The sequence below is a fragment of the Myiozetetes cayanensis genome, unplaced genomic scaffold, assembly GCF_022539395.1.
Source record: "Myiozetetes cayanensis isolate MyiCay16 unplaced genomic scaffold, myiCay2020 scf5-8, whole genome shotgun sequence".
NCBI lineage: Eukaryota > Metazoa > Chordata > Aves > Passeriformes > Tyrannidae > Myiozetetes > Myiozetetes cayanensis.
In genome coordinates this window covers 1,431,515-1,444,646 of record NW_026087742.1, presented here as the reverse complement: position 1 = coordinate 1,444,646, position 13,132 = coordinate 1,431,515, and the positions used below count along the sequence as shown (strand labels likewise).

Here is a 13,132-nt window from a genome sequence, read left to right as displayed (position 1 = left end):
CCTGCTGCAAATTTAAGGGCAGTTGAGTTAAATTTGCCCAGTGTGGTGTTCGGCAAAAGGAGGTCTGAGTGTCAGTGGTGCATTGGACTGTGCATGTGAACTGTTGTGTGGTAAAGAAAGGGAAAACAAGTGTAAACTGAATGAGTCATTAAGCTAATGAAATCACTGTCATAATGAGCCCAATCAATCCACTAAATGTGGCATCTGTTAAGTCAGTGTAAGTGTAACAGGGAGCTGGAGGGGTAATTTAATTCTCTGTCTGTTTGAGTCTTAGCTGCAGAAGAAAGGAAAAAAAAATACAGAAGTAAGGCTTCAATGTGCTTTCACGATTCTTTTGCATCTGTAGGTGTGTTTTCATGCCTCTGTTTTTAATTCCTGGCTTGCAGTTGTCAGGCTTTTGTGAGGTTGTGGTTCCCTTCCAGAGTTGGCTTAGTGCAGTGCAGTGCAGTGAGGTGGGCAACTTCTTCCCTTCTTTCTTTCTCGTTGCACTGATTTTTCCCATCATTTTGTCAGAAATTAAGAGAGAAGTAGATACTCCTTCTACCTGAACCCAGATTTCATTGGAAGCTGTAAAGGATAAAAGCCACAGAGATTCCTTCACTTCATTTTTTTGTAATAATGTTTGCTTTAGTTTCACGAGTTGATGCCCCAAGCTTTACCTACCCAGACTTTGTCATGCTGGAGCTTTACAGAGGAAATAATCTGTAAAGTTTGAAATATTTAAATATGTAGCCTGACTCCTTTTGAGTTTGCCTCAGAAAGTACCACCAGAGTCAGCTCCTGTGGAATTTCTCCCAAGTTTTCCTTAGTGTGCAGATACGGATAAGGTGTGTTGAAGCAGTGTGTTAAAAAATCCACTGCTGAATTTGCAAAGAATCAATTCCTCTCTTAATCAACACAGGAGAAGCTGTGTTATGTTCTTGCACTATTCTGGGCGTAACACCCATTGTTCCAAAGACAGGAACGTGGTAGGAAAGGGAAGAACGTGGAGATAAGGTGGAAGAACGGCAAAAAAACTGCGTTTTCGAGAGAATATTCTCTCCCAGGCTTTTTATAAGCTGGCTTTTGTTAAAGAAATTCCCTGGAGGCAAGCAGAAAATTTCCCGTTTTGCTGAGCGCTGCGAGTGGAAATTGCTTGAATTTCTTTTGCCGTACAGATGTCTCAACGTGCAATGGCCGAGATAAGTTTTGCTTTTGAACTTGAAGAAAACCCCAACCCCGAGCATTTCTTTGGGGCAGAAAGGCTGTTAACAAGCAGGGGGAACAAAGGGAAAGAGTTGTTTGAGATTTTCCAGACTGGTTTTTTGGGTTTTTTTCTGTTAAACACTGGCTTACATCTTGCCTTAGCCCCGTAGATCAGACCCAGGCTGCTGTCTGGGCATTCCTCACAGCACAGGTGCACAGGACAGGGGGGGACAGCAGGGCAGGAGTGGGAAAGGTGGGAATGATCCTCTGGAAGGGGGAAGACAACTGGCAAAAACGCCCACAGCATAAGCTCCCCTGTGTTGCCTTAGCCAGATACTAGGCTTGATATTAGGAGCGAGGAATATCCTTTAGAAACCAAGTGAAACCCAGCATTTCTTTGGAGATGGATGGGAGTTGACAGATACATCTGGGACTCTGGCCAGCACACTTAGAGGTCTAAATAGGAGCGGAGTTCTTTGGAAAATCTGGTTTTAACTTAGACTGAGATGATGCCATTTCCACTCCATTTCTTGACTTGGCTGAGCCCGTTATAGACTCTGTGGAAGTGCAGATACATAAACACGGCTTGGATGTGTGCTTTTAACTGACAGGGGTATAACAGCAGTGTTACCACTCTGAGAGCTGCTGCAGTAACACTGCACATCCCCCTTTTCCAGCAGGAAATTCCCTCTCTACTCTGCGCACGGATATTGTGCGACAAGTAAGGCGTGAAGCTGAGTGCCAGGGGTGTTTGACTGCAAGGAAAAGGACTTTTCAGGGACCTGTCTGGGTTGGATTTGACCTCTTTTCCTTCAAAACCATATGGATGCTGTGATTCTGTGACAATCCTGATGGTCCTCACCGGTAACAGGGTAACAAACGGCTCATCCTGAGCATCACGGTGCCGTCTCATACCAGGGATGGACAAGGTGGGCTGAGTCCTGTTTGTTCAGCTCTCACAGCTTCCTGCAGTGCCAGTGATTCCCAGACAGCCTGTCCTTTTAATGGGAAGAGAGAGATAGCCACTCCCATGTCCCTGAGCCCGTCAGGCTGTGCCTGGTCCCCCCCGAGGCTCCGTCACTGGCAGGATGGTTCCAAACGCCAGGATGGCTCAAACTCAGTGCTCTGCCTTCTCCCCCCCGTGCAGGATTCACCTGGAGGACCTCAGCCAGAGTGTCCTGCTCCACATGACCGAGAAGCTGGGCTACAAGAACAGCGATGTCATCAACACCGTGCTCTCCAACAGGGCCAGCCACACGCTCGCCATCTACTTCCTGCTCAATAAGAAGCTGGAGCGGTACCTGGCCAGCCTGAGGGTGAGCTCTGCTTCCTTCTGGTTCTCTGCACGAGCGGCTGAGCCTGGTGGGGGGGAAAAAAAGACCTAAAAGTTCCCCTGCTTGCTGGGAAACTCAAGGCTTCACCTGAGTTTTGAGGTGGTTTTTTTTTGTTTCCTAATTTTGTAGCCCTAAGGGGAAGCGTTCCTTGCAAATTAATAACATTATTCCAGGTAAGAATTCCCCAGTAGTTGCTGATAGGCTTCTTGTCTCCCTGTTTCCATAGGAGATCCCCTCCTGCAGGGCATTTACCCTGCAGAAAGCAAACTGTTGCCATGCAGAGCCTCATGTGCACGTGGTGATTCAGTGATTGTGATGAGCTGTGTCCCTGTGCCGACGTGGCTCTGTTGTTTGAAATATCAGTAATGCCACGTGACTTGATTCAGGACATCAAGAGGAAGCTTGAGAGCTTATTAAGGTTTTATTTAGCTTTTAAGTGAAAACTTGGGTGAAAGTGTGACGTGATCTGGCCTCCTGCTGACCTTCCTGGCCCCTGAGTATGTCCTGGGCCTTCCAATTTGACAGCAGCTTCTTCATTTTTTATTTTTCTCCGTTCTTTTCACGAGAATGTTTTACTGATGATGCCACCGGTGGCATTTAAAATGTAGTGGACCAAAACCATCAGCTCTGCAAGTTGATGCTCCTCCACTGAATGCAAGAGTGGATACAGCACATTAAGCAATAATTGAACATTATTTTTCTCTAATTATCCCACATGTTTTACTTTTCTGTGCTTTTCTCTCCACAGAAGGCTGAAGGCCAGGACAGTGTTTGCCACAAGAACCAGCTCTACCAGATAGAAAAATACAAGGCAAATAAAGACTCCTATGAGGTAAAGCTCATCAAAGCTTGTTAAAGTGGTTTGAAAACAGATTGAATTTGGGGATCCTTGGTGATTGTGATCAAGGTGATGGGTTTGTGGACACGTGGAGAAAAAAAAAAGACCCGTGGTCATTCCTGTGCAGGACAAATAATTCCCTCAATTCCTTTGCAAAGGAGCTAATAGCAACCCCCTGGAGTGGAAGTGTGAAGGTGACTTTGAGGTTTTTTTAAGAAATTAAAAGGTTTTAAGGCTCTATTCAGCAAAATAATGTAAACTTAATCATAGGGCTCCATAATTTCATTCTGGAGTGCAAGTTGCTGGTGTTACAAGATCAAAATTGAGTCTTCTTGAGACTCTCCTTGAATCTTAAGACCTTGGTGGTGTAGTGCAGAGAACTCTGCTCTCCAGCCTTTTTGCCTGTGAGTAGAGAAGGTTATTTTTTATTAAACCATGGCTGGATTTTTCTTCCCTGGCTGATTCTTTGCCAAGCACTAAAATTACAAGAGTAATCTGAGCTGTGCAAGTCTTCCCTGCCAACACAAAGAGCAGCATTCTTGAGGAGTCTGCCTGCTTCAAAAGCTACTCCTCAGCTCTGGATTGATGATCTAATTGCAGGGGCAGATCTGTGTCGTGGCTGGGTTTGTTTGTCACAAAGGCTCCTTGCAAGACGAGCTGAGCTGCAAGCCATGGAAATAGCAGGGCAAAGTACTTTCTCTTTCCTTCCATAAATCAAAACCATCTTACTTAAAACGTATCAGCAGTGGGTAGACTCAATGAATATAATATTTCACAGTGCTCTGACAGCTTATTCAAGCTGTTGCAGAGCAGCCTTTCCCTGGAAGCACAGGCAGGTACCAGGATGCTGCAGTGGAGCATCTCGCTGCTGCCTGGACCGGCTTCCTCCTGCTGCTGCTGCCACTTCTCTGTGCAGTGGCAGGGCCAGGGATGGCTCTGCCAGCCATCCAGGAATGGGCTCACAGCTTCTGTGCACTGACCCTGTGCAGGGGAGGCTGCAGCAGGGCCTGCCTGCAGATGATGTTTGATTTCCCTAAGGATAACTGGAAACCAGCGGCACTGCCGGTGCTTGGCCCCAGTTTGCTTCGAGGGCATGCTTAGGGATAAAACTCCTTCCAAAGCCTCTCCTGCACTCAGAGTTAGTCCCAGGGTAGCTATTTAGAGGATGAGGGGGTGTCATGTCTTTCTTGAAATAGTTACCAGGATGTACTCACAGTGCAGACACTGCAAGAACAATAACACAGTCTGTTCTCTTTCTGCATGGGCACAGCTGAGGATAGAAGTGTTCAGGGCCAGCTTGGACAGGGCTTGGAGCATCCTGGGCTAGTGGAAGGTGTCCCTGCCCATGGCAGGGGGTAGAACTGGATGATCTTTAAGGTCCCTTCCACCCCAAACCAGTGATTCTACAATGTTTTCTGTTGCTTCAGCTGTATTTCCACAAGGGGATTACATGATTCTTACTGTACCAGGACAGGTGGAGCTGCACAGGGAGGGGAATGCAGGCCCTGGGGTGCTACTGCCACTTGTATCTAAGGTAGAATCTCTCCTAGAATGCCTTCATGTGGGTGGCAACACAGCCCTGGCAGTGCCAGCTCATGCCACTGGCATCAGCGGGTGCCACCGGCACTCAGGGCCAGGGGATTTGTGAGCTCAGGAAGTTTCGTGGGCTGGAGAGAGAGTCCCCTTACCCCTCCCTGCCACTTCCAGAGTGGGAACTGGGAGGCACTGGTCCCCTGGCAGGCACTGCACAAGAGCAGAGCCGTTTGTTGCCATGGGAATAGCAGGGAGAGGGATGGGAGGGATGGTCAGCGGTGGCTGCAGCTGACGACTGAGTTTCCTGAGTTTCGTTCACTTCAGCGATGGGAAATAAGGACTTGGCCTCAGGCAGGGGCTGCCAGCAGCTGGGGCAGGCTGGGGGCATGGGGGCAGTGGTCATGCCAAGCCACTGTTCTCCACTGGGGTTTTTTTAGCGTGCTGGGAGCTGCTGGCAGTGCCAAGGAAACCAGGCTGTTGCAGGCTGGTTTCACCGGAGCGCTCAGCGTGGACAGGGAGGAGGGAGGCAGGCACGAGTCTGTGTCTCTCTCTCATCTCTCTTTTAGTGGGATGAGTGGCTGGTCCCTCCAGAGCACCCAGGGGAGCAGGCTGGGGGTACCTGCCTCCCCCCAGGGCAGCTGGGGGGCTCAGACCCAGGGAATGTGCAGTTTTTAGGAGCTTATGTCACTACCCTGTCACCATTTCAGACATGGCCAAGGCAAACACCCTTTATCTGCCTTTCAAATCCGTTGCTGGGACTGAGGGTAGGTTTGAGGGTCAAGGTCAGGACAGGAAATAGCAGAGGATGATGTAATTCCCAAACCTATCAAGTATAAAGTACCGGTACAACTCCTGCATTGTGGGGCAGCGCGACACGGCCAAGCAAACTCTTACAACTCCCCCGAGTGAAATCTTCCTTCCCTTTTAAAATATAACAGTGTGTGGCACTTTGGGGAGTCTAGGATTCGGTCATTTCCCCTCTCTCACAGCCTTGGTCATTAAGGAGCAACGTTAATAGCTTTAAAAACACTTCCAAGACCGTTTGCAGTGCTCATCCAGCGTGAACTAATTAATTGCTAAGACCAGATAACGTGAGTTTTCTTTGCTGTGGGTGCTTGAATTGGGTGGTGTGGCTGAGAAAACACCCCAGCAGGGTGAAGGCCACTGCCTATATTGTGGCAGGAGGTGATTCACACAGCAATATTATTATTATTATTATGAATATTATTGTTAATATCATCATCACTATTGCTGCTGTTACTCCTTCATCCTCTTTTTAAAAAAGACCTGTAATCCCAGTGACTTTTTAATAAGATGCAGCAAAACATGTTGCTTAAATGGGAATTATGACCACAGGAAAAAACACCAAACCAGCCAGAACAAAAGGCCCTCTTCTTTGGGAGGGACATCTCAAACTACGCCACCCCACTCTGTTCCAGAAAGGCAAGATACCCTTGGAGCCTTTGGGGGGTAGCAAAATAAAGCCACGAAGTTGAGGCCTGATTTTTTTGGATGTGAAATAAGACCTTTGGCTCCCCCAGAAATCAGTGGTGAAGGGTGTTTTCACAGCTTGCTGAATCCAGCCATGGAAAGAAGAGGCAGTGAATTTTCGCTGTAAAACAGTGCTTTGAAAATTGGATTCCTCTTCAGAGTCCTACTCCCAGGTTCTGTTTTTCCTCTGTCATCCCTGGAGATCAAACCTATCTAGGATGTGTGCTCTTGCAATCCCACCTTCAGCTCTTCCCCCTCATGACTTGCAGTTAGGGCTCAGGGAAAGGGTGGGCCAGGAATTTTCTCCCCTTCCGTGTCTTGTGCAGTTGCAGAGATGTTGTAAAATCAAGGGCCATATTCCTCCAGATCTTGTCTGGAGGGAAAATAAATGATTTAAAGTGTTTAAACTTCTTTAAAGCTCGGCAGCTCACCTTTTTAAAAAGTCAGAGGAAGTGGAATAAAGAGAAATCAAAGACCTTTTTTGGTGCTTAAATAGGGTATTTCACATATGGAGGAGCAGATACAGGAGCACATACCTGTATCTGCTTCCTCCAGTGAGGACAAAGGTCCTCTGAAGAGAAAACTTTCCTTTTCCTTTAATTTTCCAAACCCATCTTTCTCACTGCCTGGGTGTCAGAGCAGATGGAAGCCATGAAATTGTGTCAGAGGAGAAATGAGACGTGGCAGATTTAGTTATTCTGAGTTGGTCAGGATAAGTTCCTTGTAAGTTATTCTGAGTTAGTCAGGATAAGTTCCTTGTAAATGTGAAGTTCTTAACCCAGCTTGGGTAAGCGGAGTGCTCGCGCATTGCTGAACCTTCCCTTGAGTAAACCCAACTGTTCTTGTCTGTTTTACAACCTAAAGGGCAAAAAACTCAAAGAACAAGGAGAGAAAGGGGAGATTCTTCACCGTCAGCCCCCAAAGAAAACTGAGAAAGGTCCAGTTTCATATAGACAGCCTTCTTCCTGTCTTGTCTCACAGATCCAGAACACCAAGGCTCTGCTGAAGGACCGGAAAGGCGCCAAGGCTGGGGGTCCCGAGAAAGGTCAGTGGGAGAAACGCCCGTGGGGCGTCCCTGTGTGCGGTGTTAATGAGCGTTAACGAGCGTGTCCCGTGCGTGGTGAGTGTTTGTGAGTGAAAAATGGGCTTGCATTGCTGTCAGCTCAGGAGCCGGTGTGGGAAAGGATGGGATAACGTCGTGGAACGTGGAGCGAAACGTCCTGAACGGCGCTCAGAGCTCTCACTTTTACTTCTCCTCGTGTTTGACAGAGTTCCTGCAGTGCTTTCAGAAAAAAAAAAAAAAAAAAAGCTTTCTTTCCCTATTTACACAAAATCGTCTGCACTCACGCTGGTGTTTTGAAAGCATCAACACCCACCCCAGATCACTGACAAACCAGAGCTGGTAGACAAGCTTCTTCCTACCACGGAATGTGTTTTCCTGAGAGGGGGCTGAGGAGCAGCACGGGAGAATCCCTGACCCTGGGGATGTGCCAGTAGCAGTGGCATTGCTGGGAGGAGCAGTGGGCAGCAGCTGGTGGTGGAGAAAGGGGGAAGGCAGGTGGGACTGGGAAACTCAGCACATTTCAGGCAGCAAAGGGAGGGGGAAAAAAAAAAAACGTGAGCAGGGAAAGGAAAAGATGTGACAGCCAGAGGAGACCACTAATCACACAGGGTGGGAGGGATGGGTGAGAGCTCCTGGCAAAAGGAGGTGGGAGAAGGGAGTAGAGGGAAAGGGGAGTGTTGGTAGTGCACACGTGGAGGGGAGACCTTGAGGAGCAGGAAGGGGATGTAGCTGGTTGCTAAATAAGGAACTAAATAAGGGGTGATCACTGCAGAGCAGTGTGGGGAAGTAGAGTGATGTAAAAGCACTTGCTGTGGTGTCAGGGGGTTATTTAGAGTTGTGGATGCTCCTTCTCATGACTTCATATATCAACCTGAAAAAAAAAAAAAATAGGTCCAAATGGTGTTTGTGTGGCAGCAGAACCAGAAGCAACAGGAGTCCAGAGTGCTGGTCAGAAATGGGACATACTTCCTGTGAAAAATATTTTAAAAAAACCACTTAAAAATGCCCATTTTGCTCCCATTTGTTGTCCCTTTTGGGAGGAAGGCACAGGGCAAAGTCAACTTGTTAGGTTTTATTCCTCTTTAGGTTTCCCCCTGCTTTTTTGATCCGAAACCTGAAAATCATTCGGATCTCAGCTAAAGCATTTTTTTTTATAGAAACCATATTTTGACACATCTTAAATGAAGTGGTCAAATAATTTAGTGGTCAAATAATTCTTTTAGAAAGAAACTGGTCGGATTAACCTTGGTCTGCTTTTGCCAGACAGCCCTGAGTGTGAGATTCCATCCTGATCATCCATTCAGGTCTCAACACCTGATGAGACCCTCCCTTCACAAGGGATACGTGTGAGATTTGTGGCTGTGACCTGAGGGCCGGCAGACCTAAATTATTTTAGATCCCTTTTAGGTGGTTTGAGGGAACTCATGGGCAGTGATTAACTGGTGGCTTAATTCAATTAGGGAGACTTGGCAATCAGGCTCCTTGGACAGCTTTCCATAAAGGCAGCAAAACGTGCTTGGCATAAGCCAGTGCCAGCATCCTGTAGGAACTGGGCAGATCTTCTCCACAAGCTGCCTTGTTTTACTGGGCCAAATCCTGCAAAGATTGTTCCGTTTATTTTCAGTCCTTGCTGGAGGAAGGTTCGTGCTGAAGACGATGCAGCAAATCTGTTCCAACTATAACAGCCTGAGTCTGGCCAGTGCAGCTACTCCACATTCACATGTCTGAAACCAAGAGCAGGTTCTGTTCCAAAATGCGAGGAAGGACACCAGGGATTAACTCACTGGGGCTCTAGGTGTGGCACTAAACACAGGACACAGATCCAGTAAGAGCCAGACAAAGCTGTGCGGAGAGAAGGCGAAACGTGAGATTTATCAGGATATAATTAATACAAACAGCTGAAAACACCTGTGGTTTTTCTTTTCGAGTCCTTGTCCCACTCAGTTTAAGCTCCCCTGCTGCCTTTGAGGGAAGTGGCAGATGAATTTCCCGTGGAACAGCAGCGTAAGTATCGAGTGAGAGTCAGGGAATTGGGTTCTGGGTGTGCGTCCCTGAGTCAGGGAACGAGGTTCTGAGAGTGTGTGTATGTGTCCCCAAGAGCTTGTGGTGCCTGGTGCCTGTCAGGCCCCTGTGCAGTGTGTCCAGGGGATGTGGGACCTGCCTGCTGGGGGAAGGCAGTGCCGGTGACTCCAACCCACTCTCCTGGTTCCCTCTCCGATTGCTTTGCAGACTCCAGCGGGGGGGTGAGCCCTTTCCACGAGCCCCTGGCGACCAAGGCAGGCTGTGTCACTTCCAGCTCCCTGGAGTACCTCGAGGTCCAGCAGCCGCCCCCCAGGACCCCTCGGCTCCTCAAGAGGCAGGAATCCCCCCCGCAGCAGGAGCCGGCCCGGAGCGGGGGCCGAGCCAAGGACTCCCCCCTCATCCTCAACATCGTGCACTCCTTCGAGTCAGTCGACAGAGACGACCAAATAGACCAGGTTTCCCCCTCTCACCAGTACAGGATTTTAGGCTCCCCAATGAATTTCCCCTACAAAAGCTCCAGTGAAAGGACACTGTCCCCGCTCTTCCCCCCGGGGAGCACGTCCCCCGTCCACCCCACCCAGGTGTCTTTCACCTACGAAGAAAAAGCGTATCCGGCGAAGGAAGAAGCCGTGTCCCCCACCCAGCTGGTGCCCAGCAACCCCCTGGGCAGCCCCAACTGCGTGAAAAGCAGGGGCAGGTTCCCCATGATGGGGATCGGACAGATGCTGAGGAAGAGGAGCCAGACGATGCAGTCGGCCGGCGAGAAGCTGCTGGAGGCCAGGATGCCTCAGCTGCAGCAGATGAGCCCCACCCAGATCTCCTTCAGCACAGCAGATGCTGTCAGCGGCCAGTGCTAGCCTGACATCCTGGGATTTGCTCTGCTCTGCTCTGGGATCTCACCTTTTTTTCCTCTTTAACCAAGAAGGGAAAGCCACGGGCACGTTACTGTCGCTGCGGATCACACCGCAGTGCTCCAGCACGGGAAACAGGAGGTTTGCTGGTGAGGAAGGTGGTTTCCTGCATATTGAAGTTGAAAGAAAAGGGCTCTGCTCGTGCTGTTAAGTAATATTAGCATTTGGCACCTGACTGTACAGCAAAACATGTCCTGGAAGAGCCGGGTGAACGTGTACTTTCACTGCTCTCACCTGGGGCTGCAGCGGGGCTGGTTGGAGGCGGCGAGGGTTTGGCTCCTCAAGGGGATGCTTGTGGTGCCAGGATCTGTGGTAAGACTGTCCCTGCTCCCCCTGCCTGTGCCACACAGGACGTGGCACTGCTCCAGGCATTGTTCACGGGGTGGGCAAGGGGAGAAACTCCAGACACTCTGTCCAAAGTCAGCCTGCTGACGAGCACTGCCGAGGAGATGGCGGTGCTGTGAGCTTGAGTAAAAAGACACAAGTGATCTCAGCGTTCAGAAAAAGTGGGAGTGCTGGAAGTCAAAGCAGATTTTACTGTTGGTTACGTGAAGTAGCTCTAAAACCAGAATAATTTTTCTTCCCTTAAAAAAAAAACCCACTGATTTAATCACATCACTCGCAAGAAACGGGATTATTTAAAAACAAGTGTGGAAATGCACCTCGCTAAAGGCCTGCTCCTTTCATGGGATGGGTCTGCAAGAAGATGCATCAAGCAGAAATCCATATTGCAAAAGGCTGTGTTCAAACAACCCAGCCCACACCTGCACTGGCCCCTGTTACAGCAAGGCAGCTTTGGACGCACCTGAAGGCTTCTCTGAAAGACTGCAGTGAATTAAAATGACCAATAAAGGACACATGAACCTGTACCGAGGTTGTTTTATACTCCAGGATTGGTAATGCAGTGGTTACCAAAAACTGGGGGGTGTTATGAGCAGTGAAGATTAACTTTCTTAAGAGATACCATGTCCTGCATACTGGTCATGGTTTTTTAAGTAAACAATACATCTGAGAGGTTGGCAACATTTTTCTTTTTGGTTTTGTTTTTGTCTTCAACCCCATTTCCTATAAATTAGAAGGTTTAGCCCTATTTTCATCGATATTTTTGCAAACAGTTTTGTCACCCCCTTGGTTTGGTGTCCAGGCAAATGCTGAGAGTGGGAGTTACCCCTTTTTGAGGTGTTTTCCTTCCAGTTTCATGAGGAAGATTTTCAGGGGCTGGCTGGGGCAGGGGAGGAGGTCCCCAGCAGAGCCCACAGCTGGGCACGTGTTCCTGGTTTGCAGCATAACACATTACACCAAAATCTGCATCCCAACAGGATGAGAAAGACAGCCCTGAAATAATTTCATTCGTTTTCACATCAGAAAGTGTTGTACTCTGTTTGTACAGAGCACCTGTGCGTCCCAGGGGTCCATTTAGGCTCTTCTCATTTAGAAATGTCAAAGCATTTTCGTTTCCTTCGTGCTAAGAACATGTCTGTGCTGCAGAGGCAGCGAGCAGGGACCACTGAAATCAGGGATCACTGAAATCAGAGACCACTGAGATCAGGGACCACTGAAATCCCACCTTTTTTGTGTGCCAGACTCACGTACCTGAACAGATGGCAGATGCTGACTTGAATCACAAACTCAGGTTTATTTGGAACCCAATAAGAGGTTGGGGGGAGGCAGGAAAGAGACCTGTATTTTTTGTGAAAACCCAGTAAATATGTGTAAGAATCAGAATGAAAGCAAATGTTAAATCTTTTATTATATTTATAGAGAATATATGAGTACTACACTGCTAAAACATAACCTTGTATCCAGTGTAGACAGTAGCTCTGTACAGTCCAACTGCAGTGACCGTAGAAGGGACTTACTGAAATGCCACAGTGGAAATTCCAGGGGGGGGGAAGCTGTATTTGGTATCATTATTAAATACATGTACTTTTTGGACAAGATTGCCATGGACTGCTGACTCTGTTTACCAGGTCACTGCATAGCAAAGGATAATCTCAGCACAGAAAAAACCCTCCAAGCTAGGTTGGATAGGGCTTGGAGCAACCTGGTCCGGTGGAAGGTGTCCCTGCCCGTGGCAGAAGTATTTTCGTTCAGGTTTTTTTTTTTTTTTCCCCAGCTCTTCTGCCTGGAAAAACAGGTGTTGAATTTATTCAGCGAGAAGGAAGGGAAATAATCGGCATCTGTTGTTAAAGGGCTTTGTGTCTTTGTGCTTCTCCTGTAAATGGGCTGCTGAATATTAAAATTCCTGAGCGCAGAGGTTTACAAATCCTAAAAGTAAATAACAATTACTTTGGTGCTTTTGCACTTGACATCACTTGATCTTTGCAATAAAATCCCTCGGTGCGCAGCTGGAAACGGGTTGGGTCGGGTTTGAAGGAGTCTTTTCAGTCCCCAGTGCACCAGGAAAGTGGTTTGTCAGCGAGTCCCTGGGAAAATGGGATGGAGGTTTTCCTGCCCCTTTATTTGCTCCTTTGTAATGCGGCTTTAAACTTCACTGTTTGAAGCACCCCAAACTCATTACGGGCTGTGCTTATCACAAAGTGAGCAGGAACTTCAGGGACGTTATTGCTGTGCGCAGGAGTTTGGCTTCTCCGTGGGTTTTCCCTGTGGTTTTTTTTTTTAATCGTCCGTGCCCAGAAATGGTCGATTTTCTCTTTTGTATTCCCGGCCAACATCGGTGCGGGTTTCCCGCGGCATGTTTGCATTGCCTTAATTGCCTCTCTCGGAGATGGCTTGAGGATGTTTGTAGGGGAGG

General features: G+C 48.2%; 1 protein-coding gene across 2 annotated transcripts in view; it reads left to right on the top strand.

Moving 5' to 3' along the window:
- Window positions 1-12,317, top strand: part of HUNK (hormonally up-regulated Neu-associated kinase) — a 44,992-nt gene extending 32,675 nt beyond the window's left edge. Inside the window, exons 7-10 of one of the 2 annotated variants that reach the window (XM_050333466.1) lie at window positions 2,333-2,501; window positions 3,268-3,351; window positions 7,363-7,426; window positions 9,674-12,317. In XM_050333466.1, coding sequence (XP_050189423.1) covers window positions 2,333-2,501; window positions 3,268-3,351; window positions 7,363-7,426; window positions 9,674-10,323 — 967 coding nt within the window. In that variant the 3' untranslated portion in view covers window positions 10,324-12,317. Of the gene's footprint in view, window positions 1-2,332; window positions 2,502-3,267; window positions 3,352-7,245; window positions 7,427-9,673 lie in introns of both variants that reach the window. The other variant, XM_050333465.1, reaches the window with a different exon arrangement.
- The last annotated feature ends 815 nt before the right edge of the window (window positions 12,318-13,132 follow it).